Below are 24,784 nucleotides of genomic sequence, written 5' to 3' on the forward strand. Positions count from 1 at the left end.
AGAAAACGAGTGAGAAGTTCTAAAATTACTTGTTTAAAATAATTACAGAAGTCTACACTGTTCACAAATTAGTTCTCAAGCTCTTTTTGTACACTGTCTCTTAGCAACCATTCACAACTAAGAAACTTCATTCTCTAAGTTTATATAAAACAAGGTGAAAAGCTGGTTTTTAAAAAAGGGGGGCATTTCTGATCTCCAACCAGACTACTGGCAACTTAATTAAAGGACAATCTGAAGTACAGTTTAAAGAGGTCAACAATTCAAAGCAAAACTAATTTTAGGGACTTCCCTGGTGGCGCAGTGGTTAAGAATCCGCCTGCCAACGCAGGGGACACGGGTTTGATCCCTGGTCTGGGAAGATCCCACGTGCCACGGAGCAACTAAGCCCGTGCGCCACAACTACTGAGCCTGTGCTCTAGAGCCCACGAGCCACAACTACTGATCCCACATGCCACAGCTGCTGAAGCTCACGTGCCTAGAGCCCGTGTTCCACAACAAGAGAAGCCATCTCAATGAGAAGCCTGTGCACCACAACGAAGAGTGGCCCCCACTCACCGCACCTAGAGAAAGCCTGCAAGTAGCAACAGAGACCAAACACAGCCAAAAAATATAAATAAATAAATTTATTTTTTTTAAAAAAAACTAATTTTAAAAGCTGGTCAGTAAAAAAGCTCCTTTTCGTATGTACACAAAAATTTTAGTTATTTTTTTCTTGAATAGCTTTTAAAATTTCATTCAACTGTACCATTTTCTAGATATCTCCTACTAGTTTCAGTTTAGATTAAGTCTCATCAGGCAGTTTACTTGCAAAGAGCTAAAAGTGTTATTTCTCTCCTATAAAAATGGTTATAAATCAAACTGTAATGATCTCAAATTATGGGATGAGATTTTCAAAAATTCCAATTTTCTCAGGAAGAAAAACTGTAATTTATGACAGAACTGACAAGAAATTATCATTTGGTCCTCTAACCACTTGCATGTCTGGGGAAATGTGAAGTCATTAATCTCTTCCCTAAACCCATGGCTGTGCGACTGAAGGGGCTTTCCAGGTCAGAAGTACATGGGTTCATCACAGTTCTCGAAAATGGACTAAATTCAGCTCAGCTTGATCAGGTTCATATTCTACGAGGCCAAGAAGCAAAATGATATGAAAAAATGAGTGAATGAATAGACAAATGGATGGATGAACAACAATGAAGGTAAAAATGAGGGCCATAAAGATACAAAATATACCTCCAACAAACAATTTTAATTTCTGCAAATTTACTACAGCTGTAATGTTCTTATATGCCATGTTTAAATTGAAATATTTTAAGCAGTAAGGTAAGATTAACAAGAAAATTAAGTAGAGATGGGGAGCAAAGGAAAAGGGTTATTTGGTTTGCAAAAGAATATAAATCATAATTGTTTTGAATACTGCCTTGAAATTATTTGATTTCACAAGCAAAAAAGTATTCTGTGTATAACCCTTCACCTCTTTCCATATGCAAATGAAGAACTAAGTCCATAAAGGTTAAATTACTTGACCAAGTACAGATCTCAAAAGAGAATCCTGGTCTCCTGTTTCTCAGCCTAGTATTACCTATACTATCCTACACTACACCTCTCAGTTCTTCTTCCTCTCTAGTTTCTCCCTTCAAGAACAGATATCTAACAGTGTGGTTAAGCACAGGGTTTTAGAGTTAGACTTGAAGAATCTCAGCTCCACCACATGAACCGCTGTATAAACCCAGATGTTATTAATGTTCTCTAAGTTTATTTTTCATCAGTAAAGAGAAAATAATTATATTTGACCTCAGAAGGATTCTATAATGAAAAAATTTTTTAAATCATGTATAGAAGTATAAAACCTCACACTGAAAAAAATCTATGGTACATACTCTTATTAACGTTAAGGTCAACAGACCAACTAATCCACTGTAATATCTGGAGGTCATGTTATGGAAGTACTCATCATCAGAGTCCTGAAAGTTCCAAAGCTATGAAGTTGCAGCAACATAAGATTATTCACCAATGAAATGAGCCTTAATAAAGCAAGGAAACAGGTTAGAGAACAGTCTAAAAAAATATCATTTACTTTGCCTATAAAATGGATATAGAATTGTACCCAACATGTTATTTTTGAATTAACTGAAACAATCATGTAAACCTCTTATCATGATGCCTTATACATAGTAAATGCTCAATAAATATTATTCCTATTGTAATTAAAAGGTTAAGGGGGAACTCTTGATTTGCTTGAAAATATCACCTAAGGTATGGGGGTGAGCACAGAATATCTGAAATAAGATTGCCACGTGTTATAAATTTACAATTGTATAAGTTTGGTGTTGGGTACATGGGGGTTTTACCATTTTGCCTTCTTTTTACTTTAGTATATGTTTGATATTTTCTGTAAAAAAGAAAAAAAAACAAGAGTAAGAACAAAAGGATATTTTACATTAAGATGAGGTGTTTGGGTTTTTTTTCTAGCTGTACACGGGCCTCTCACTGTTGTGGGCTCTCCCGGTGCAGAGCACAGCCTCCAGACGTGCAGGCCCAGCGGCCATGGCTCACGGGCCCAGCCGCTCCATGGCATGTGGGATCCTCCCAGACCGGGGCACGAACCCTCGTCCCCTGCATCGGCAGGCGTACTCCCAACCACTGCGCCACCAGGGAAGCCCCAGATGAGGTGTTTTAAAGAAACCATTTAGCAAAGTAAACTAATGAAACCTAATCACTGCAATAAAATACACAAGCAAAGAAAACAGAGCCTTGGGAAATTTTTATGATGTCTTCCAAAATTAGTGGTTGCCTATGGTAGGGGGTATAGGGTTGTTGGAAGAGGGGGTGATGGCTAAGGGGAGTGGGGTTTCTCTTTGGGGTAATGAAAATGTCCTAAAATTCATTCAGGTGATATATATACAACTCTGTGAATATAATACTAAAAGCCATTGAGTTGTACATTTTAAATGGGTGAATTACATGGTATATAAATTATATCTCAATAAAGCTGTATAAAAGAAAGAATGTATGATTTTCATTGCCTAATTATCTCCTGAATCATCTAATTTTCTCCTTTCCTACTGTCTCTTTTTATGAACAAGTCATCATTGGCTCCCACCTGCAATGCCAGTGGTCTCCTGGCATCCCGTTTTGCTCTCCTCTTGATTCATCCTCAGAATGTTCTCTCACCCAGTTTTGACCATGCTGTCCTCTCAGCCTAGGCTACTCTCCTGCCTTGTTTTGCCCTGTTAGTTCTTACTCACCTTTTTGGTCCTCAGCTTAAACATCACTTCTGCCAGGGGTCCTTCCCCGAATCCAGTGGATTTAGGAATGTCCTCCTACCCTGTGTACTTTGCCTATCATACTGCTCATATTTTATGATAATTATTTCCTGTCTTGTCTTCTCCACTAGACTTTATGTATACAATGAACAGAGAAAATGTCTGTTTAATTCTAACCACTAGCACAGGACCTGACACACAGTAGATAATAAATATTGGTTACTTGAATAAATGACTGAACAAGTCCTTACATTACAAGGCCTTCATTTCTTCATAAAATAAGGACAATGCACCACATGTTAACTTCTCTTCCTTTCTGACATATACTCACAGGATGACCTCAAAATTTATACTATTCAACAGTCCTACTATTTCTTAGTAAAAACAACTAACTAATGAAGATATGATTAAATTGAAGTCCATTTTTATCAGTCCCTCCTACTTGAAATAAATGAGGTTAATTAGATAAGAAAATTATCTCTGATACAAATTAGCAGTTGGAAATTATCAAAGAAAAAATATTTAACTCTATCTGTACCTTTTTTTAGTAAAATATATAAATATGCTTGAAAATTAGCCCCAAATAGACTATTAGAAGCTACACTTAAGAGCTCAGATTTAAAAAACTAAAAGAACTGCAATGTGAGCCTGCCTCTCAGGCACCATGTGATTCGGGAGAGGAAGACCGTCCTGTGGAAGGTTACAGAGCCAAGTCTAAGCAAAAATTAAATTCTTTTCTAGCCTCAGGGTCCTATACTCCCAGTCCTATGCTCCTCTTGCTTCTTCCTTCATTACTCAACTCTGGGACCACATCTAGGTTACGCCCTACACAACAAATGCTGGATGCTTCAAGAACAACTCTCCTTTCTGTGCCGGCAGCAGCTACTTATACATGGCCTCCAGGTCTCAGCAAAGAAAGCCGAGAGAGAAATTGGTGACCTGCTGATGTGGCTTATGTTACAATTTGGTAGTTCTGCAGGCACATCTATCCTTATGTCACAGATCTACTTCCTCCCACCCTGGAATCTGACACCCCATGAACAAATTACCACAGTTAAAACGTGGTGCCGCTAATGTTAGTGTTCCAACTTATTAAATATAAAAATCTCACACTCTTATTTAGCATTATTTGAAATCTCAAAATACCATGGCTAAAAGCAAATCACTCAATGGTAATTTTAGAATATTTTTCTGTACTAGAGTTCCTTCCCTGCTGAGATTTTGATGTAATCCTCTCCATGTTGATCTCTGCAGTTCTGCAGTTTTTGAAACAAAGTACTCAATAAATATTTATTAAGTGAGTAAATGAACAAACTTCTAAAAGCTGTATGTTAGCAAAGAATAGAAAGGTACCTTTATTTGTGTCATATCATTTACAAAGCTGGATATTTATCATTCCTAGAGCATTTGGAGTCTGTGTGATAAATATATATTCTACACTCATGTATGAATTTAAAATTTTTAAATAATTAAAATAAAACACAACATTAAAATTAAAAATAATATGTTATTCTTCCAGATGATTCACAGAATACCTTGAGGATTTAGCAATGGCCAAAGAGCGTCGACTGGAATATCAGTTATAAGCATACAGTACTATAGGGCAAAGAAGGGGGAGGGAAAGTGAAGGTCTAACTAGACAGTACCTTTTAGTTTGTTTAAGGTTTGATGACTTACTTCACAGCTGTACTGTTTACTTAATGTATCATGGAATTTAAGTAAAATTTATTCATGTACTTTTATCTATACCCCCAAAATTAAATTTACATTTAGTATATAGAGGTATACCATTTAACCATAATTGTCTTTTAAACAAAGATAAATAATCATTAAGATAAATAAGAACTCAAAATTTACTATTACAGGTTAAATATTTGAATTATATAACATGAACATAATGTTATTTGCAAAGAAAAAATTTCAGAGGCTTGTGGCAAGATAGGCTTTTTCCTCCTAAAACTGAAATTGCATCCAAACTTTACATATGAAAAACTGGTGCAATCACACTCTTTACCTGCTCACTTTCATGTGGGTACCCACTGGTCTAGCAGTCAGCTATGTGAGACTCCAGGATAACGTTCCCTCTTCCTCCTAATTAAGTCTGAGGGCCTATACCTCACACCTAATGGGAGAATTCCAGCAGGGATAAATGAGATTATTCCTTTTCCCCACTCCTTAACTGAGCAACAGAATTCTTCAGAATTTCAGGATTCTCCAACCTAAAATCTTTCCTAACCCAAACATTTATATCTCACCACAGAAACCTTAACTTTCTCTTTGCCAAAGGAACCAAGGCAATCCCACTGCAGTGAAGCTTTTACCACTGTCAAAATGATGAAAGGAGTATGCTCTTAGTAGCCCCAGACTGACAGTAGAATATAATTTATCATAGACATAATGCTATGGATATAAATTTCTATTATATTAAATATTAAGCGGGTGACAATAGCTATTTTGAGAAGCCAATATTGTTTCTACTGGGAAATATATAAACATATATACACACTCGTAAAATCTTTGAAAGTAAACCCTTTACAAATTATACTGTCAATACCAATATGTCCAATAAAAATATAATGCAAGCGGGACTTCCCTGGTGGCACAGTGGTTAAGAATCCACCTGCCAATGCAGGGGACACAGGTTTGGTCCGTGGTCCGGGAAGATCCTACATGACACGGAGCAACTAAGCCTGTGCACCACAACTACTGAGCCTGTGCTCTAGAGTCCACAAGCCACAACTACTGAGTCCTTGTGCCACAACTACTGAAGCCCACGCACCTAGAACCTGTGCTCCACAACAAGAGAAGCCACTGCAATAAGAAGCACATGTGCCGCAACCAGAGAAAGCCTGTGTGCAGCAATGAAGACCCAACAGAGCCAAAAATAAATAAATAAATTTATTTTAAAAAATAATAATGCAAGCTACATTTGTAATTTTAAGTTTTATAGTAACTACATAAAAAAATAAAGGTAAAACTAACTTCAATAATACCTTCTGTTGGGACTTCCCTGGTGGCGCAGTGGTTAAGAATCTGCCTGCCAACACAGGGGACACGGGTTCGAGCCCTGGTCCGGGAAGATCCCACATGCCGCAGAGCAACTAAGCCCACGCACCACAACTACTGAGCCTGCGCACTAGAGCCCGCGAGCCACGACTACTGAGCCCATGTACCACACTACTGAAGCCCGCGTACCTAAAGCCTATGCTCCACAACAAGAGAAGCCACCGCAATGATAAGGCCGCGCACCACAATGAAGAGTAGCCCCCGCTCGCTGCAACTAGAGAAAGCCCACGCACAGCAACGAAGACCCAACGCAACCATAAATAAATAAATAAATTTATTTTAAAAATAATACCTTTTATTTAACCCACTCTATCTAAAATAGTATATCATTATGTAATCAATATTAAAAAGTATTAATGAGATATTTTATATTCTTTTCTTAATACAAAATATTCAAATCCAGTGTGCAGCTTACATCTCAATTTGGACCAGGCATAGTTCAAGCACTCAATACCCCCATGTTACTAGTGGCTACCATATTGAATCACACAGCTCTATACTACTGTTTTCCATAAACTACCCTGAATATCTTCAGAAAGGAAATGACAGTAATTTACAATAGCTGTAAGTGCATATATTGTATCAAGTATAGTACGTAAATTGTGATAAGTTACATTAAAATTTTTGTTAATAAACCCATGTAGTATGTAAATCATGCAGTTATTTGCTACGTATATTGAGGTTTTTACAATAATCAGTCTTTTAAGAATTCAAATGCATTCACACATTTCAGCTAAAAATTGTCACAGCAAACCAAAATAATATAGCACTTCATGCCACAGCCTCAGAAATCAAGTAGGAATATATACCCTCCTCTAAGACAAATATTAACAGTAACAGAGTTAAAGGCAGTTAACTAAAATATTCTGCAGATACATTCTAAAACAAACTCAAATTATATTTGGTAACAGGTCCAAATTTCATGTATATTATTTAAAATTAATATAATTTTACACCACCGTAATTCTCAACTGGGGGTTTAGTACAAAGGAGATGAACACTTTTTAGGTTATTCTATTATGTTTAGAATTTAATAAGGATAGATTTGTTTAATTTTATAAATGAGAAAAATAAATACTTTATAGACCTATGATAAGTGGATGACAAAAAGATTTATGTAATCAAAGACCAAAGTATGTAAAGCATATATAAGTGTGTATATAGATATATGTATAAAGTATACATGACACTGATATGAAATAATCTAATACACAGCATGTTTTAATGCTGACATTATGTTATAAATACAACCTATTAGTTATATTCTAATGCAAGGCTATTTTCAATATTCAATAATCCTCTACAATGGTTATTTCCCTGAGACCTTTACATTAAACAGATATGACATGTAGCAAATCCAACAAGGAAAAGCAAAGATTACAAATTAGATGACTCAGGAAACTTACCAAAGAACAGAGACGGTAAATAGCTCCCACGAAGCAGAAATCATGAGAACTTCAGAAAGACATATATTCAGGAAAGAAAACTACACTAATTGGAATCAAGTGTTGTATCAGCAAACACCCTAAGCTTTTGTTCTAAATAAATAATCTTTAATATGCCTGCTAAAATTATCCCTATTTTTAGATAACACTCTTAAATAACTGATTTTTTTTTAAACAGGAGTACCCTTCGCCTCTCCTGACAGTCAATAAATAAATGTAATCAAAGTCATTTGTTACCAGCACTGTCATTCAAACCAAAATTCTGATTCATTTTCCACAGGAGCCTCAAGTTTCTGTTATTTATTGTCAGTCTCCCAGAGTCCTACTACTCCATCTTATTTTCATGCACCATTGTTATACTCATCATCCTTTCCTAGAACTCTTTCCTTACCTGCCCTTTGTCTTCAAATTCTGACACTGCTTTATCCACATAGAATAGCCTCTAAATAACATTACCTACTATGATCACACCTTGAACTCAATGGATTCTTTGTCCATTAGAATATTTTGTATAGTGCTCTGTAACATACCAGTAAAATCACTCATTGTTTTATGTATTAATTAAAAAACTAGCAGGGAAAGGAGTTGGGAGTTCAACTTGGAAGTAATGGCAAGATCTAATGGAAGACCAAAAATAAATAAATAAATAAAAATAACACCTTCACATCAGCCCAATTCAAGAAGAAAGTGAGAATCATACTCTTCATCCCTAAAAAATTATAGGGACTTGCATTTAACACCTGATGAATTATTCAGTGAGAAAAGCAGTGATATTTACTGTTAACACAAATAGTTTTAAATTAATTCAAAGAATAAAAAGAAACAGTTTTCTAAACAGCAATAGAAAAGGTAATTATATATAATAATACACAGCAGAATGAAAGAGTTTCTGGAGATTATAAAAAAGACACCATTATAGTCATATTCTCAATGAAGTATTCTCAGTTCTTCAGCCAGTCATTATGAAAATGCAGCATCCCAGCCCTGACACTGCGTGGCCTAGTCTAGGGGGAGAGAGGGGAATTTTTTTTTAAGCTCTCCCTGGCTGAACTGAGGAAAGAAAATTCCCAGCTGGACCCAGATTAATACCATAACATTCTATGGAGGTTGAAGTAACTGACTATAAAAAGATTATTAGTACTGAGTTTCTAAGACAAAGCTTCAAAAAGCCAAAGAATTTATCTCTGAACCTCAAGTAAATTTTTGAGAAGTCATAACACAGGAACAAAGTTAACAGAGAGTATGATTTGCTTAAAGCAAACAGCTTTGTTATAGCACTAAAAAAAAACCCCAGAGCATCAATTCTACAATTTTTAAATCTCCAGATCTGTATCCTTCCCACATCATTCTATCCTCAAAAAAAGTTAATTTTTATAGTTCAGTGACGAGACCAAATAGCTAATAATACATTTTTTAAGCCTTCAAAGTAGTTTCCTGCTTTATTTTCAACTCTACTTAGATCAAATTACTCTCCAAAAATTTTATGGCTCTCTATTTAACCACATAGATGTAATAGAGTGCTGTGGATTGAACTGTGTGCCCCACACAGATACACTGAAATCTTAACCCCCCAATACCTGTGAAGGTGATCTTATTTTGAAGTAGGGTCTTTGCAGATGTAATCAAGTTAAGATGAGGTCATACTGGATATGAGCGGGCCCTAAATCCAATGACCAGTGTCCTTATAAGGAAAGAGAGAAAGAGATATCTGAAGACACAGAGGAGACCTAGAGAAGGCGGCCATGTAAAGGAGGCAGACATGAAAACTATCATGCCACAAACCAAAGAATGCCAAGGATTGCCAGTAACCACCAGAAGCTAGAAGCGGCAATTAAGGAAGACTTGTCCCTAGAGCCTTTGAAGGAAACATATCCTTGTCGATACCTTGATTTTGAACCTGCAGTCCCCAAAACTGTAAGAAAATATACTTCTGCTGTTTTAAGCTACCCAGTTTGTGGTAATTTGCTATGGCAGCCCTAGGAAACTAACAGAGGGGAATATGGGTTAATAGTTCCGAACCTGCTTTACTTGTATACTGAGGGCTGAATAACTACGTAAATAGATGGCAGATGGTGGAGGTATCTCACTATTGGAAAGGGAAATTATAGACAAGTAAGGGGAAAAAGCTAAAATGAGCTCTGCTATACTGGATTAGAGTCAGAGACATCAGTATGAACTCATTTAGCTTAATATGGATACTTATGAATAGACACAGAAATAATTATAGATATGCATGTATACACAGGCGAGTATACATACCATATAACCTAGTTCTGCCTCCGTGACGGTGTAGAAGCAATAACACCCCAGCGGTAACAAGCACTCCCAGCACCCAGATCTTGGTGTCTAAATACTATTCTCCAATAAAAAGAACCAGGGATCTTTGGAGAAATGGCTGATCCTAGGGCTACAGTAGGGAAGATATAAGATGACCATGGAACACCTTACACTACCCAAAAGGAAGTGCTCAAAAAACAAAAGGATGGGGATGGAGCACAGAGTGTCACAGGAGTCGACCTGAAAGAGTTCCCAATGGCAAAAGGTGGAATAATTTGAGCAAGAAAATAAATATTATTGCATAATAACCCAAAAGATAAATATACACAGTCCATACTAACACAAATAAGTGATTGGATAGATAAATAAATGAGGGAAAACAGTTGAGTCTTTCTTATAACAGAATTCCAAACAACGTACGTAGATATTTTTCCCTCCAGGATGTAAAACTCTGTACCCCCACCCCCATTTTGAGTTTGGGCTGGACTTAGTGACTTGCTTCCAAACAGTAGAATATGAAGAGGGTAAAATAATAGTCCTATAGAGAGAAATCTTGCAAACACATCTTAACTAAGTAATTAAAGTAAACATCACCAGTGATGTCATGTGAATATCATGTACCCCTTGATATGCTACGAGCGCCTGTAGTATATTATTCCCCAAAAGTACAGTCTCAGTCTAATCATGAGAAAACACCAGACAAATCCAGTTTGAGGGACATTCTATAAAATGCCTAACCAGTCCTCCTCAAAACTGTTAAGGTTATGAGAAACAAGGAAAAAGTAAGAACCTGTGACAGACCAGAGGAAATTAAGGAGACATTAGTGTGGTATCCTGAATAGAAATTAGGAACAGATGGTCACTGATGGAAAAATTGGTAAAATTCTAATAAATTCTAAAATTTAATTAAAAAATAAGTATGTGTATATATGGGCCCATATTGATATATATAGATTATTGAATAGATAAATAAGTAGGAGAGAAGGGACAAGTATGCCTTAAAGAATAATTCCAAGTATTAAATTCAGATACTACCTCTTCCAGGAGGTGTAGTTTAATCCTTCCCCTCTGACTTGCATCCAAAGAACAGAATATAGAAAGGGGAAAAACTGTTACTATACGGTGGAGAAATGTAGCAAGTCTGATACTACCAGTTCCTGAGCATTTTTGAGGATTTTTAATAATATATATTGACAGTTTGTTCCTGAATTTCTCTGCTGCTGGTTTCAGATTTAGCTCTTGGGATCTGCTAAGAAAATTTGTATTGTTCTGACTTATAGCTCCCAGAATTTTACTGTTGTTTTCTCTTTTTCCCCCTGTCATCATATGGTTGTTTTGGGTTTTGTTTTGTTTTTTAATTTTTTTTCCTGACTTTTAGTGGGATTTCAGAAAGGAACAGAATTAGAGAACTGTGTTTAGCTTGTTATCTTAAGTTGGAAATTCACTTGAATATATTTCTATGTTAGTACATATGTAGCTACCTAATTAACTGAATACACCATGATATATTTAACCATTTCCTTACTGACAGACACCTGGAGTTCTAATTTTTCACTAAACAGTGTTACAGTGGATATTCTTGTACATATTATCTTTGTTCAGCTGTGTGTGTGCTGAATCAAGGATATATACGCTTTACATACATTATTTATAGGTAAGTAATTTAACCTCTAAGTGTTACATAAAGGTTGGCCTCACTTTCCCTATCAGAGGGCTGTTGTGAGGGTTAAAAGAGTTAACATGTATAAGTGCCTAGAACATGGTTAACAGTTATATAGCTGTTAGTTACCATTGCCAAATTGCCCCCTATAAAGGCTGACTACATATCCTAGCTATTAGAGTACTATTTTTCCCATATTTGCTCAGATCCTGGATATTACAGTCTATTTTTATGGAAAAGGGGGCAATTTTGCTAGTGAAAAGCAGTATCTCACTGTCTAGACTTTCACTTCACTATGACTGAGTTTGATCATCTTTTTGATGTTTATTGGCCATTTGTACTTTTTACATGAATTGTTTATTTCTTTTATCTATGAAATTTTTAAATTATGAAATATTTAAAATTTTATAGATAAACACCTATGTGGGGACATTATCCTTATTTGTAGGAACTCTTTAAATAATATAGATATTAGTTTCTTGTTAATTTGATTACAAACATTTATTCCTAGTATGTCCCCTTTTTTATTTAATATCTTTTATCAGTGTTCAAAATTTTTGAATTTCTATTAAAGTCTGTGTTGTGTGGCTTAAGAATATATTTAATGTAAAAATATAAAATAAATTTCCTATTTCCTAGTACTTTGATGATTTTTAAAAGAAATCATTAGTTCTTTGCTCCATTTCAAATTTAATTTTCTTACAGTTTGAGGTCAGTATCTATTAACACTTTTTTCAGGCTTAATCCTTCCTTACTATTTTGAAATGCTGTCTTTGTATCATGTATTAAATTTCCAAATAAACATGTGTTTTTAAAAAGTACTTAGGTTGGTATGTGTGCTACAGAAATCTACATATCTAATAGAAAAAGTAGGCTTGTTGTATTCTGTGATCTGTTGTTTGGGTCATCTGTTGTAAGCTGGCAGGAGGACTTTCATTCATTCTGTGAGTTACTTCCAAAACATCAAAAAGTAGGCCCCCATGAAATCCTGCCTTACTTTCAATCTCCTGGGTCAAACCTAGTCCTTGGCTTATCTCAGTGGTGGATCTCCTTGGAGAAGAGAGCAATTAATTCTAGGAGCCTCAAGTGATGTAGATTAGGTCATGTGACTCGTATCACAGTGATAAAAAATTTTTTTAAGAACTCCAATTCAGAGAAATTAAAAAAAAAAGAAAGCCTATCACAAAGCATATATGGGATGATCCAGTTTTATTTTAAAACCTCTATGTATGTAAATAAATGCAGAGCAAAAGATGTGGAAGAACATGCAACACACTAATAACACTTATGACCTCTGAAAACAAAGCAAGGACTGGAAGAGGAAAAATAAAGGGAGATTTTACTTTTTCTCTAGTTAATTCTATATGAGTTCAAATTTTTCAAAGACCATAAATTTAATACTTGAAATATAAATTTGTTTTTAAAATTATGTTAATCTTTATGCTTTTTTAAATGTGCATTTTTCACCTTTTTAAAATCAGGGTGGGGGGAGTAGAAGAAATACACACAGTAGTTGACATTAAGGAAAAGTTTTACAATCATTTTATAGTTCTTTTTCTCTTCATTTTTTTTCCATTTATATTTATATGACAAAATTTCTTGTTTAAGATCATTGCCTGAGTTCAGAAAGTTATATTCTCTCCCTCATAAGACCCACTGAAATAACAGAAAAGTAATAAAAGTAATAAAGTGGAAGCTCATGACAATGAACAATATAGGACTGTCAACAACAAAACATTACAACAGAATTCCAGAAGCTAGAAAATGAAGAGTGTTAACTTTTGAAAAAATACAATTTTTGGTAACGCAACACAGGGAGTTCATCTCTCTGGGGAAACATCAAAGAGGCTCTAAGCTCGTAAATATCAAGTACAAAAGTAGGCTAAAACAAGAACCTTAACTGCAAGTGTGTGTGTGTGTGTGTGTGTGTGTGTGCGTGTGTGTGTATTTATGCATTGTTTCATTGAACACTATTGAGCACCCAGTACATACCAGTCCCTATTCTATGATACAAATAATTAACCAAAGTAAAGCAGGTTTGTAGGTACAAAGCTGTGAGGGTGGCAACAGAAGTATCACTGTTTTAGGGAGCAGGGAAGAACAAGAATCACTTTTAAAGTAATGATGGTAATACAAAGAAACTGCACTAAGCAATGTAAAAGTCATATTATTAAATCTTCATAAGACATTCTGAAAAGTCATTATCTCCAATTTGGAGATGAAAAATCTGAGGCTCAAAGAAATGAGAAATTATTCAAGGTTGCACAGATAATTAACCGATAACAGGTTTAACCAAAGCTTAAGCTCTAAATCACCATATTGATAAGAGTAGTCATTTCATTTTTTGAGAACTAGTTTACTCATTTATATAATGGTCTAATTAATTATATTATCTCTAAAGACCCATCCAATTCTAACACTATGACTAACACCAAAAGAAAATAATTCTACTTACCACTTATAGCTTAAGAAAATATTCCATTAGCATAATCAAAAGTTTTAAAAAAATGTATCTATATAAAGAGGCATTTTCTTAAATACTTAAGGATTATCACCAGTCTCTCACTGAAAGTAATGCCCTTAAAAGCAAATTTTTTTTAAGATAATGAATTTTTGCATTTAGAGAAGACTAAATTTGTTTGGTTTAGCTTCTACTTCCTTACTGAAATCTAATTCTTTCTTTAGTGTATCAACTTGTTCTCAAAACTTTGACATCAACTTCAAAAGTAATGCACATAGGGTTTCCCTGGTGGTGCAGTGGTTGAGAGTCCGCCTGCCGATGCAGGGTACGCTGGTTCGTGCCCCGGTCCGGAAGGATCCCACATGCCACGGAGCGGCTGGGCCCGTGAGCCATGGCCGCTGGGCCTGCGCGTCCGGAGCCTGTGCTCCGCAACGGGAGAGGCCACAACAGTGAGAGGCCCGCGTACCGCAAAAAAAAAAAAAAATAATAATGCACATAAAATACTATACTAAAATGCTATTTCAGATCAGTTAAGTAGAAAAATCCACTATACAACTGTCAATTAGCCTGTCAACTTTATCCCAAGGGTCCAAATATGAATAATACTTGAACAAATTTACAATAAAATCAATAGTTCTAAAAGTATTCATTCACAAATAAGGCTGTGGAAAAAGGATATAAAATCTTAAATTTAGGGAAGGTAAAAAGAAAGTTAAAGAAACAGAAGCACTATATATTTAAATTATTTTCTCCTTTCAATTTAATAAAAGAAGAGTATTTGTCACGTAATACGGGGTTTTTTTGTAATTCGCCTTCCTATTTACCTATCCCTGCACCACCTTGCATATATTTCCTTACTTTCCTTGAGTTGTATATTTTAGTCAACTGATACTATTTGCAAGACCATAATGAAATCAATATTCTATGCAATTGCTAGCAAAGTTATGACAGATAGTAATAGTTAAATAAGATTTTTTTAACAGTCATTAAAATGACAGTGAGAAGATGGAAAAAAGATACTCTTCTCTATACTTACCACTAAGTGTAACTAAAAGCTCTGGAAGTTATATATAAAACGAGATATAATTCAAAGTTAGAGAGAAGGCAGACCAACTAGTGGTCTCAGGACCCAAGGAACAAGATGGTGGTGAACTCCCTGTGTTTTTTTTTTTGTCTCGTACCTTCCAGACTTGGAGCTGGAAAAGCCAGCAACCAGAAGAACCAAAGGGCACAGCCCAAAAAAGTCCCAACAAAAGCATGTTCTCCGTAGTCAACAGACCAAGAAAGAGGAAGTCTAACAAGACAGACGATTTTTAGACAGTAACCACTCTTCTCGAGGCAAATACCACAGAAAAAACTGCAGCCCTACCTGTACCCACACCAACAAAAATCAAGTGCGGAGCCTAGACTTCCAACCTTGCCAAGTTGTAACAATGTACTCCAATAACCCCACCAGGGTAGTATCAAAGAAGGCCAGGTAAAGAGATAGAACTTTCATCCCCATCTGGCAGTCTGAAGCCCCCTCCCCTCCACCCCCCAACACACACACACACACACACACACACACACACACACATACGTTATGTTAGAGGAGGACTAATAGAAAGTCTAGACATTCACCATCACCCAGCAGTAGTGAGGCCACTCACACGGTGGTGTCAGTGATGATGATATGGAAAACCAGACTCACCACCTCCACCCAGCAGTAACGCACCCCCTCCAAACTTCTCAGATGTCAACAGAAGCCAAGGGGAGAACCTGGACTTCTAACTCCACCTGGCAGTAAGGATACAGTGCCTTTCCCTGCTTCACATGCTCAAGCAGTATCTAACAACACTAACAGAAAAATTTTAATATATAAAATAATTAATATTTGTAAAATTTTTATTATGTTTACTTAGATGTAAATAAATATAGTTTACATTTATAAAACATGTAATAAATGTATAAATAAAAACAATATTTATTATGTAGTAAATAATTTAAATCCAGAACATCATAACAAACAAAATTCTCCAAGTTTCAAATGAAAATCATTTATCATACACAAGAAACAGCAAGTTCCCAAACTGAATGAAAAAAAGAAAATCAACAGACGCCAACACCATGGTAACAGAATTGTTAGAATTCTCCGACAAACATTTTAAAGGAAACATCATAAAATCGATGCAATGAACAACCAAACATGCCTAAACAATGCCTAAAACAAACGACTAAACAGAAAGCATCTACACACACACAAAAGGTCTCAGCAAAGAAATAGAAGATATAAATGAGGACCAAAATTAAAAATTTATAACTGAAAAATGCAATAGAAATAAAAATCTCAGCAGATAGGCTCAACAGCAGAATGGAGTGGACAAAAGAAAAATATTAGTGAAGTGGAAAACAGAGCAATAAAAATTACCTAACCTGAACAACAAACGAAAAACAGAAGGAAAAACAATCAAACAAACAAAAAAGGACACAGCATCAGGACAATAACAAAGGATTTACAATTTGTGCCATCAGAGTCCTAGAATAAAAGAGGAAGAGGCAAAAAAAGCACTCAAAGACAATAATGGCTGAAAACTTCCAATATTTGGCAAGAGACATAAACTTGCAGATTCAAGATGCTGAATCCCAAAAACATGTACAAATCCCAAAAAGGAAAAACCCAAAGAAATCCATCTAAAGACATGTGATATTAAATTTCTGAAAACTGAAGACAAAAAAATCTTGAAAGTAGCCAGGGAAAAATGAGAGCAGATTTGTCATCAGAAACCATGGGGGCCAGAAAGAAGCGACAATACTTTTCAAGTACTGAAAGAAAAGAACTATCAAACTAGAATTATATACCTACTGAAATTATCCTTCAGGAATCTAGGGGAAATCAAGACATTCTCAGTTGGGGAAAAATTAAGATAATCTGTCACCAGCACATGTATCTTAAAAGAAGGACTAAAGGAAATTCTCTGAACGAAATGGAAACAATAAAAAGGAACCTTGGAACAACACAAAGAAGAGCACAGGAAGCAAAAATGTGAGTAAATACAACAGGCTGTCTGTCTCCTCTTGAGTTTCCCAAATTATGTTTGATAGTTGAAGTAAAAATTATAACACTGTCTGATATGGTTATAAATATATGCAAAGGAAAGAGCTAAAACAATTTTATTATAAATGGGGTAGGTAAAAGGATATAAGGGAGATAATGTTTCTACACTCCACTCAAACTGTTAAAATGGTAAGCTATGTATATATAAATTATCTGTATTATATATCCACATTATATATGACAAAACACATAATGTAATACCTAAACCAACCACTAGAAGAGATACACTTAAAAATACTATGGTTAAATCCAAGTAGAATTCTAAAATTGTTCAAGTAACCCACAGGAAGGCAGGAAAATGAAAACAGAAACAAAGAGAACAAACTGAACACCTGAATATTAATACATCAATAATTACATTACATGTAAATGGTCTAAATATATCAATTAAAAGACAGAGACTAGCAAATCCAACTGTATGCTGTTACAAGCAATTTAACTTTGAATATAATGTTACAGACAAGTTAAAAGTAAAGGAACAGAAAACATACCATTTAAACATTAATCAAAAGAAAGCTGGAGAGGCTATATTAAATCAGATAGAGTAGATTTCAGCACAAAAAAAATTACCAGAGATAGAAGGACATCATATAATAATAAAAGGGCCAATCCACCAAGAATACACAGCAATCCTAATTGCATATGCATCAAACTACAGAGCTGCAATATGTGCAGCAAAAATTTATAAAACTAAAAAAAGAAATGCACAGATCCACAATCATAGTTAAGACTTTTAATACTTCCTTTCTCAACAGTTGAACAACTAAACAGAAAATCATCAAGGATATAGAAAAAAATCAACAACACCATCAACCAACAGGATCTAATTGACATTTACAGAACATATACCAAATAGACCTTATGCTGAGACCTAAAAGAAATCTTGACAAATTTAAAAGAAACAAAATCATAAAGTATGTTTTTGACCACAATGGAGTTAAACTAGAAACTAATAACAGAAAGAGACCAGAAAAGTCTCTAAACACTTCAAAACTAAACAACATGCTACTAGATAACCCTGGGGTCAAGAGGAAGTCTCAAGGTAAATTAAGAAAATATAATGAACTGAATGAAAACACAAAATATCAAAATTTGAGAATCACAGCTAAACCTTGTCTGAGAGACAAATTTATAGCACTAAGTGCATACATCTTAAGAGGAAAGTTTCAAATCAATATCTAAGCTCCCACCTTAACAACTTATAAAAAGAGCAAAATAAACCCAAAGCAGTAATAAAGAAATAATAAACAGCAGAAACCACTGAAATTGAACATAGAAAACAAGAGAAAATTAATGAAACAAAGAGCTGATTCTTTGAAAAGATCAATAAAATTGACAAATTGCTACCAAGACTGAAAAATAAAAAAGGAAAGATGACACAAATAACCAATACCAGAAATGGAAGAGGAAATACCACTACAGAGGCTGCAGAAATCAGAGGTAAGAGAACGCTATGAACAGCTCTACATTCACAAATTTGACAACAGACAAAATGGATTACTTCCTCAAAAAAAAAAAAAAAAACAACTACCACAACTCATCCAACATGAAAAATAATTTGAATAGTTCTATGACTATTAAGGAAATTTAATTCATGATGTTAAACTATAAAAAAAGGAATTTCTAGGCCTAGATGAAGGACTCTAATAAACATTTAAAGAAATAACACCATTCTACACAATCTCTTCCAGAAAATAGGAGGGAACACTTCCCATTTCATTTTATAAAGCTAGTATTACCCTGATATCAAAAGGAAAAACATTCTTACTTATAGATGACATAACTGTCTACAGAGAAAACTCCAAGAAATATACCCAAAAACCCCTCCTAGAACCAAAGAGTTCAGCAATGTCACAAGATACAATTAACATATTGATACCAAAACTGGAAAATTAAATGCCATTTACAATCACTCCTTCAAAAATGAAATACTTAGCTATAAATCTAACAAAACATGTATGGGACATGTATGTTGAAAACTATACAACACTGGTGAATGAAATTAAGATCTAAATAAATGGAGAAACATACCATGTTAACGGATTAGAAGACTCAACAGAGTAAAGACTGCAATCCTCCCCAAACTGATATATGGACAACACAATTCCTATTAAATTTCCAGAAAGATTTTTTGTAGATATAGACAGAATTATTCCAAAACTTATATAGAAAAGCAAAGCAACCAGAATAGCTAAAACAAGTTTGAAAAAAGAATAAAGTGGGGGGAAAAAAAAAGAATAAAATGGGAATTATTCTGGTTTCAAGATTTATTATGCAAAGAAAACAAACCTTAATCTAAAAATCTCACACTGTGCAGAAAGGATCAGCGTGTCTGAGTTTTCCATACTCTGCGCATTCCAAGAAAGGTTTGGCCCCCGTCTGGCTCCTAAGATGCAACCACTAAACCCTTGAAATATCCTGCCTAATGAGAATGTCTTTGTTTACCCGCGGACCTTGAGTGACTCCATATAGTCCATGCTAATAATGTGATATATGTTTGGAGCCTTGAACCATGTAATATCAGCTTGACTTCTCAAGGGCTGGAGCCTAAGGTCATCCACAAAGGCAGTCAACAATACCAACAAAACCTACCCACAGTAAAAATCCTGGACACCAAGGCTTGGATGACCTTGCCTGGTGAGCAATACTCTGTATGTGGTATCACACACCACTTCTGAGAGAATTAATCACTGTCCACACAACTCCACTGGGAGAGGACAACTGGAAGTTTGGACCTGCTGTCTCCTGGACCTTGTCCTTTGCTTCTTTTTCTACTACTAATTTAAATCTGTATCCTTTCACTGTAAAAAAAAAACAAAAAAAACAAAAAAACTGCAACCATTAGTATAACAGCTTTTCTGAGTTCTAGCAAATAACTGAGCCTAAGAGTGGCCTCAGGGACACCCAAACATACTCACATTATACAAAATTAACTCAAAATGGATCACAGACTTAAATGGAAAACATAAAATGAATAAAATTTTAGAAAAAAGAAAAAAGAAGAATATTCAAGATCTGGGACTAGGCAAAGAGTTCTTACTTAGCCTTGACCCCAAAAGCACAATCCATATAGGCAAAAACTGAAACACTGGACTCACAAGCTTAAAAACTTTTGCTCTGCAAAAGACACTGTTAGAGGATGAAAAGACAAGCCAGACTGGAAGAAAATGTTTGCAAACAGAAGAGCCAACAAAGGATTAGTATCTGAAATATATAAAGAACTCTTAAAACTCAACAGAAAAAAAGAAAAAAAATCCAACTAGAACATGGGCAAAAGACATGAAGAACATTTCAACAAAGAGAACATACAGACGGCAAATAAGCATGTGAAAAAATGTTCAACATTATTAATCTTTAAGAAAATGAGAATTAAAACCACAATGAGATATCACTACATTCCTATCAGAAAGGCTAAAATTTAAAAACCACCAAAGAAAAAATTAATTAATTAATTAAACTAAAACCCACTAAGGGCTAGCAAGGATGAAGAGAAAGTTAGATCACCCATACAGAACCACTTCCACCGCTGAAGGAAATGGAATAGTCACTTTGGAAAACAGCATGACTGTTTGTTTCTTTAAAAACTAAAGATGCAACTGCCATACAACCAGCTACTGTGCTCCTGGACATTCACCATAGAGAAATGAAGACATGTGTTCACACCAAAACCTGTACGTGAATGTTTATATTTATAGCAGCTTTATTTCTAATAGCCAAAAACTGGAAACAACTCAAGTGTCTTTCAGTGGGTTAATGGTTACGCAAAATGTGGTCTATCCAATACCACCAGTGCTAACTACTACTCAGCAATAAAAAGAAATGAACTATTGATACACACAACAACCTGGATCAATCTCCAGAGAAAAAGGCCAATTCCAAAGGGTTACATACTGTATGATTCCATTTATAGGGCACGTCTGAAATGACAAAATTATAGAAATGGAGAATAGATTAGTGGTTTCCAAGAGTTAAGAAGGGGTGGGGGACTTCCCTGGTGGCTCAGTGGTTAAGAATCTGCCTGCCAATGCAGGGGACATGCGTTCGAGCCCTGGTCTGGGAAGATCCCATATGCCATGGAGCAACTAAGGCCATGAGCCACAACTACTGAGCCTGCCCATCTGGAGCCTGTGCTCCGCAGTGGGAGAGGCCGCAACAGTGAGAGGCCCATGCCGCGCTATGAGGAGTGGCACCCGCTCGCTGCAACTGGAGAAAGCCCTCGCACAGAAACGAAGACCCAACACAGCCAAAAAAATTAATTAATTAAAAAGAAATTAATTAATTTAAAAAAAGAAGAGGGGGAGGGGAAGTGGGTGTGAGCAGAATAAGGTATACTCTGGTGATAGGAATGTTCTGTATTTTGACTATATCAATGTCAATATCCTGGTTGTGATACTGAAGTAAAGTTTTGCAAGATACTAAATGGGGGGTGAGATAAAGGGTATATAGAATCTCTGTGCTATTTCTTTAAATCACATGTGAATCTACAATTATTTCAAAATAAAAACTTTAGTTAAAAAATGAATGAAGGGGGCTTCCCTGGTGGTGCAGTGGTTGAGAGTCCGCCTGCTGATGCAGGGGACACGGGTTCGTGCCCTGGTCTGGGAAGATCCCACATGCCGCGGAGCGGCTAGGCCCATGAGCCATGGCCGCTGAGCCTGCGCATCCGGAGCCTGTGCTCCACAATGGGAGAGGCCACAGCAGTGAGAGGCCTGCGTACAGCAAAAAAAAAAAAAAAAAAAAATTTTGATGATGGCCATTCTGACTGGTGTGAGATGATATCTCATTGTAGTTTTAGAGAAATGCAAATCAAAACTACAATGAGATATCATTTCACACCAGTCAGAATGGCCATCATCAAAAAATCTAGAAACAATAAATGCTGGAGAGGGTGTGGAGAAAAGGGAACACTCTTGCACTGCTGGTGGGAATGTGAATTGGTACAGCCACTATGGAGAACAGTATGGAGGTTCCTTAAAAAACTACAAATACAACTACCATATGACCCAGCAATCCCACTACTGGGCATATACCCTGAGAAAACCATAATTCAAAAAGAGTCATGTACCAAAATGTTCATTGCAGCTCTATTTACAATAGCCCGGAGATGGAAACAACCTAAGTGTCCATCATCGGATGAATGGATAGAGAAGATGTGGCACATATATACAATGGAATATTACTCAGCCATAAAAAGAAACGAAACTGAGCTATTTGTAATGAGGTGGATAGACCTAGAGTCTGTCATACAGAGTGAAGTAAGTCAGAAAGAGAAAGACAAATACCGTATGCTAACACATATATATGGAATTTAAGGAAAAAAAAACGTCATGAAGAACGTAAGGGTAAGACAGGAATAAAGACACAGACCTACTAGAGAATGGACTTGAGGATATGGGGAGCGGGAAGGGTAAGCTGTGACAAAGCGACAGAGAGGTATGGATATATATACACTACCAAACGTAAGATAGATAGCTAGCGGGAAGCAGCTGCATAGCCCAGGGAGATCAGCTCGGTGCTTTGTGACCGCCTGGAGGGGTGGGATAGGGAGGGTGGGAGGGAGGGAGACACAAGAGGGAAGAGATATGGGAACATATGTATATGTATAACTGATTCACTTTGTTGTAAAGCAGAAACTAACATACCATTGTAAAGCAATTATACTCCAATAAAGATGTAAAAAAACAAAAAAAAAACAAAAAAATGAATGAAGGAAAAATACGATCAGAAGAACAATTTCATTTGATATATAACAACACTGAACATTATTAAATATTCAAACACTACTTTATAATTTCTTAGTTTCGAACAATAAAACACATCCCTTGAATTTTCTCAATCACAGCCATTCTACAAAGATTCACGTCTAACCAGTAAGAATTCAGCTCACCTTCCACACTGTCAGAACAGGAAGTTCCAATGCCAGTGTCACCACTGTCAGAAGCTATACTATGTCTCCTGATATGGTTATTTCGCTGGTTAGATGGAACAGTTGTGGCCTGCCACAATGATTCATTACCAGGTAACCATGCTGATGAAGAATAATCTGGGCCTACAAAAGAAAATACGCAGAAGTTAACATTTATAATGTCTGTGAGTAGACAGAAGACATCTTTTGACCTTGTAAAAAATGCAAGTAAGGTAAAATAAGCTTATTTTCTGCCGAAATTAATTTAAATAGATCGGTGATATCTAAGATTCACCAAATAAACTTACTTATCACACATACACAAATTCAATGCTGATTTAGCAGCTTCCTCTGGCTGAAGAGCTCCGATTTCTGCTCATAGACATTGAACTTTTATACATGGAACTACTGTCTGATTTAAAATATGAACTCTATCATCAATCCATCTGGAAATGTCAGCACTCTGCTTTGTAATATTTGATAGGTAGGCATCTGTGATCCCAGACACAGGCATTAGCTGAGAATTGGGACTCAGGGAAAATCTAATCAAATCATATTGCATGACAATGTAAGTAGAATGTGCTCATGGAAGGTCAAAAAAATCTATTTTTTTCCACTATAACCTAACCACTTAAAATTTTAAATTCTTTTGCATTATTTTAATTGATTTTAGTTATCTTTTGATAAAAGTTTAACACCAGAGCATCTTCCTGGCTCTTTGTTTAATTTTCCCTTTTGAGTTACGTTAAATCTTCATTGTTTAGCTAATGTTATCACTTTTCAGTGTTCTCTTATAATCTTTATTTTCACTTACGTTGTCCATTTTTACTTAACTTCCATTTGTCTTTTTCTGATTTATCCATCATTTTACGTTTTTGCTCACTTCATTCTTTTACTGTCTACAATGCCACTCGAAATATACCCATGGGGCTTCCCTGGTGGTGCAGTGGTTGAGAGTCCACCTGCTGATGCAGGGGACACGGGTTCGTGCCCCAGTCCAGGAAGATCCTACATGCCATGGAGCGGCTAGGCCTGTGAGCCATGGCCGCTGAGCCTGCGCGTCCGGAGCCTGTGCTCCGCAACGGGAGAGGCCACAACAGTGAGAAGCCCACGTACCGCAAAAAAAAAAAAAAAATATATATATATATATATATATACACACACACACACACACACACACACACATACCCAGGGACCAATGCCACTCTGTGAACTATTAATTACAAGTTCATAAAAATTAGGTGCAGAAATAAAGGACAAGCACTGAAGAATGTTTATAGTAATTTGAACGAGCAATTTTAAATCTTGAATTTTATACAAAGCTATAGTAGCACATGTCTTTATCAACGGTTAACACAGTGGCTCTAAAATTGAAGCCTGTAGACTTATTTGTGGGAGTTAACAAACTCTGTACAAGAATTTTGAGCCTTCAATTCAATTATACCCTTGAAAATTAATAAGCATATTATAGATGACGTGAATAGCTACCTTAAAGCAGACATTATCACATAATTATAATACTCCCATTTGGGTTTTATGTTTGCAATTGCAGTTGCTTCTAAGTAAAGCAGAAATGACTGGGCACTTACCATGATGTGAAACAAAACATC

At 35.7% G+C, this 24,784-nt stretch overlaps 1 protein-coding gene across 3 annotated transcripts in view; it reads right to left on the reverse strand.

The window, feature by feature from the left end:
• Positions 1 to 24,784, reverse strand: part of CEP85L (centrosomal protein 85L) — a 157,355-nt gene that overhangs the window by 111,514 nt on the left and 21,057 nt on the right. For 2 of the 3 annotated variants that reach the window (XM_089921965.1, XM_089921963.1), the window contains exon 2: positions 23,157 to 23,318. In XM_089921965.1, the coding sequence (XP_089778091.1) occupies positions 23,157 to 23,318 (162 nt within the window). Of the gene's footprint in view, positions 1 to 23,156; positions 23,322 to 24,784 lie in introns of all 3 variants that reach the window. The other variant, XM_089921964.1, reaches the window with a different exon arrangement.

The sequence above is a fragment of the Delphinapterus leucas genome, chromosome 12 (genome assembly GCF_059928025.1).
Source record: "Delphinapterus leucas isolate spDelLeu-1000000601 "Yukka" chromosome 12, BTC_Dleu_Yukka2, whole genome shotgun sequence".
Lineage (NCBI taxonomy): Eukaryota > Metazoa > Chordata > Mammalia > Artiodactyla > Monodontidae > Delphinapterus > Delphinapterus leucas.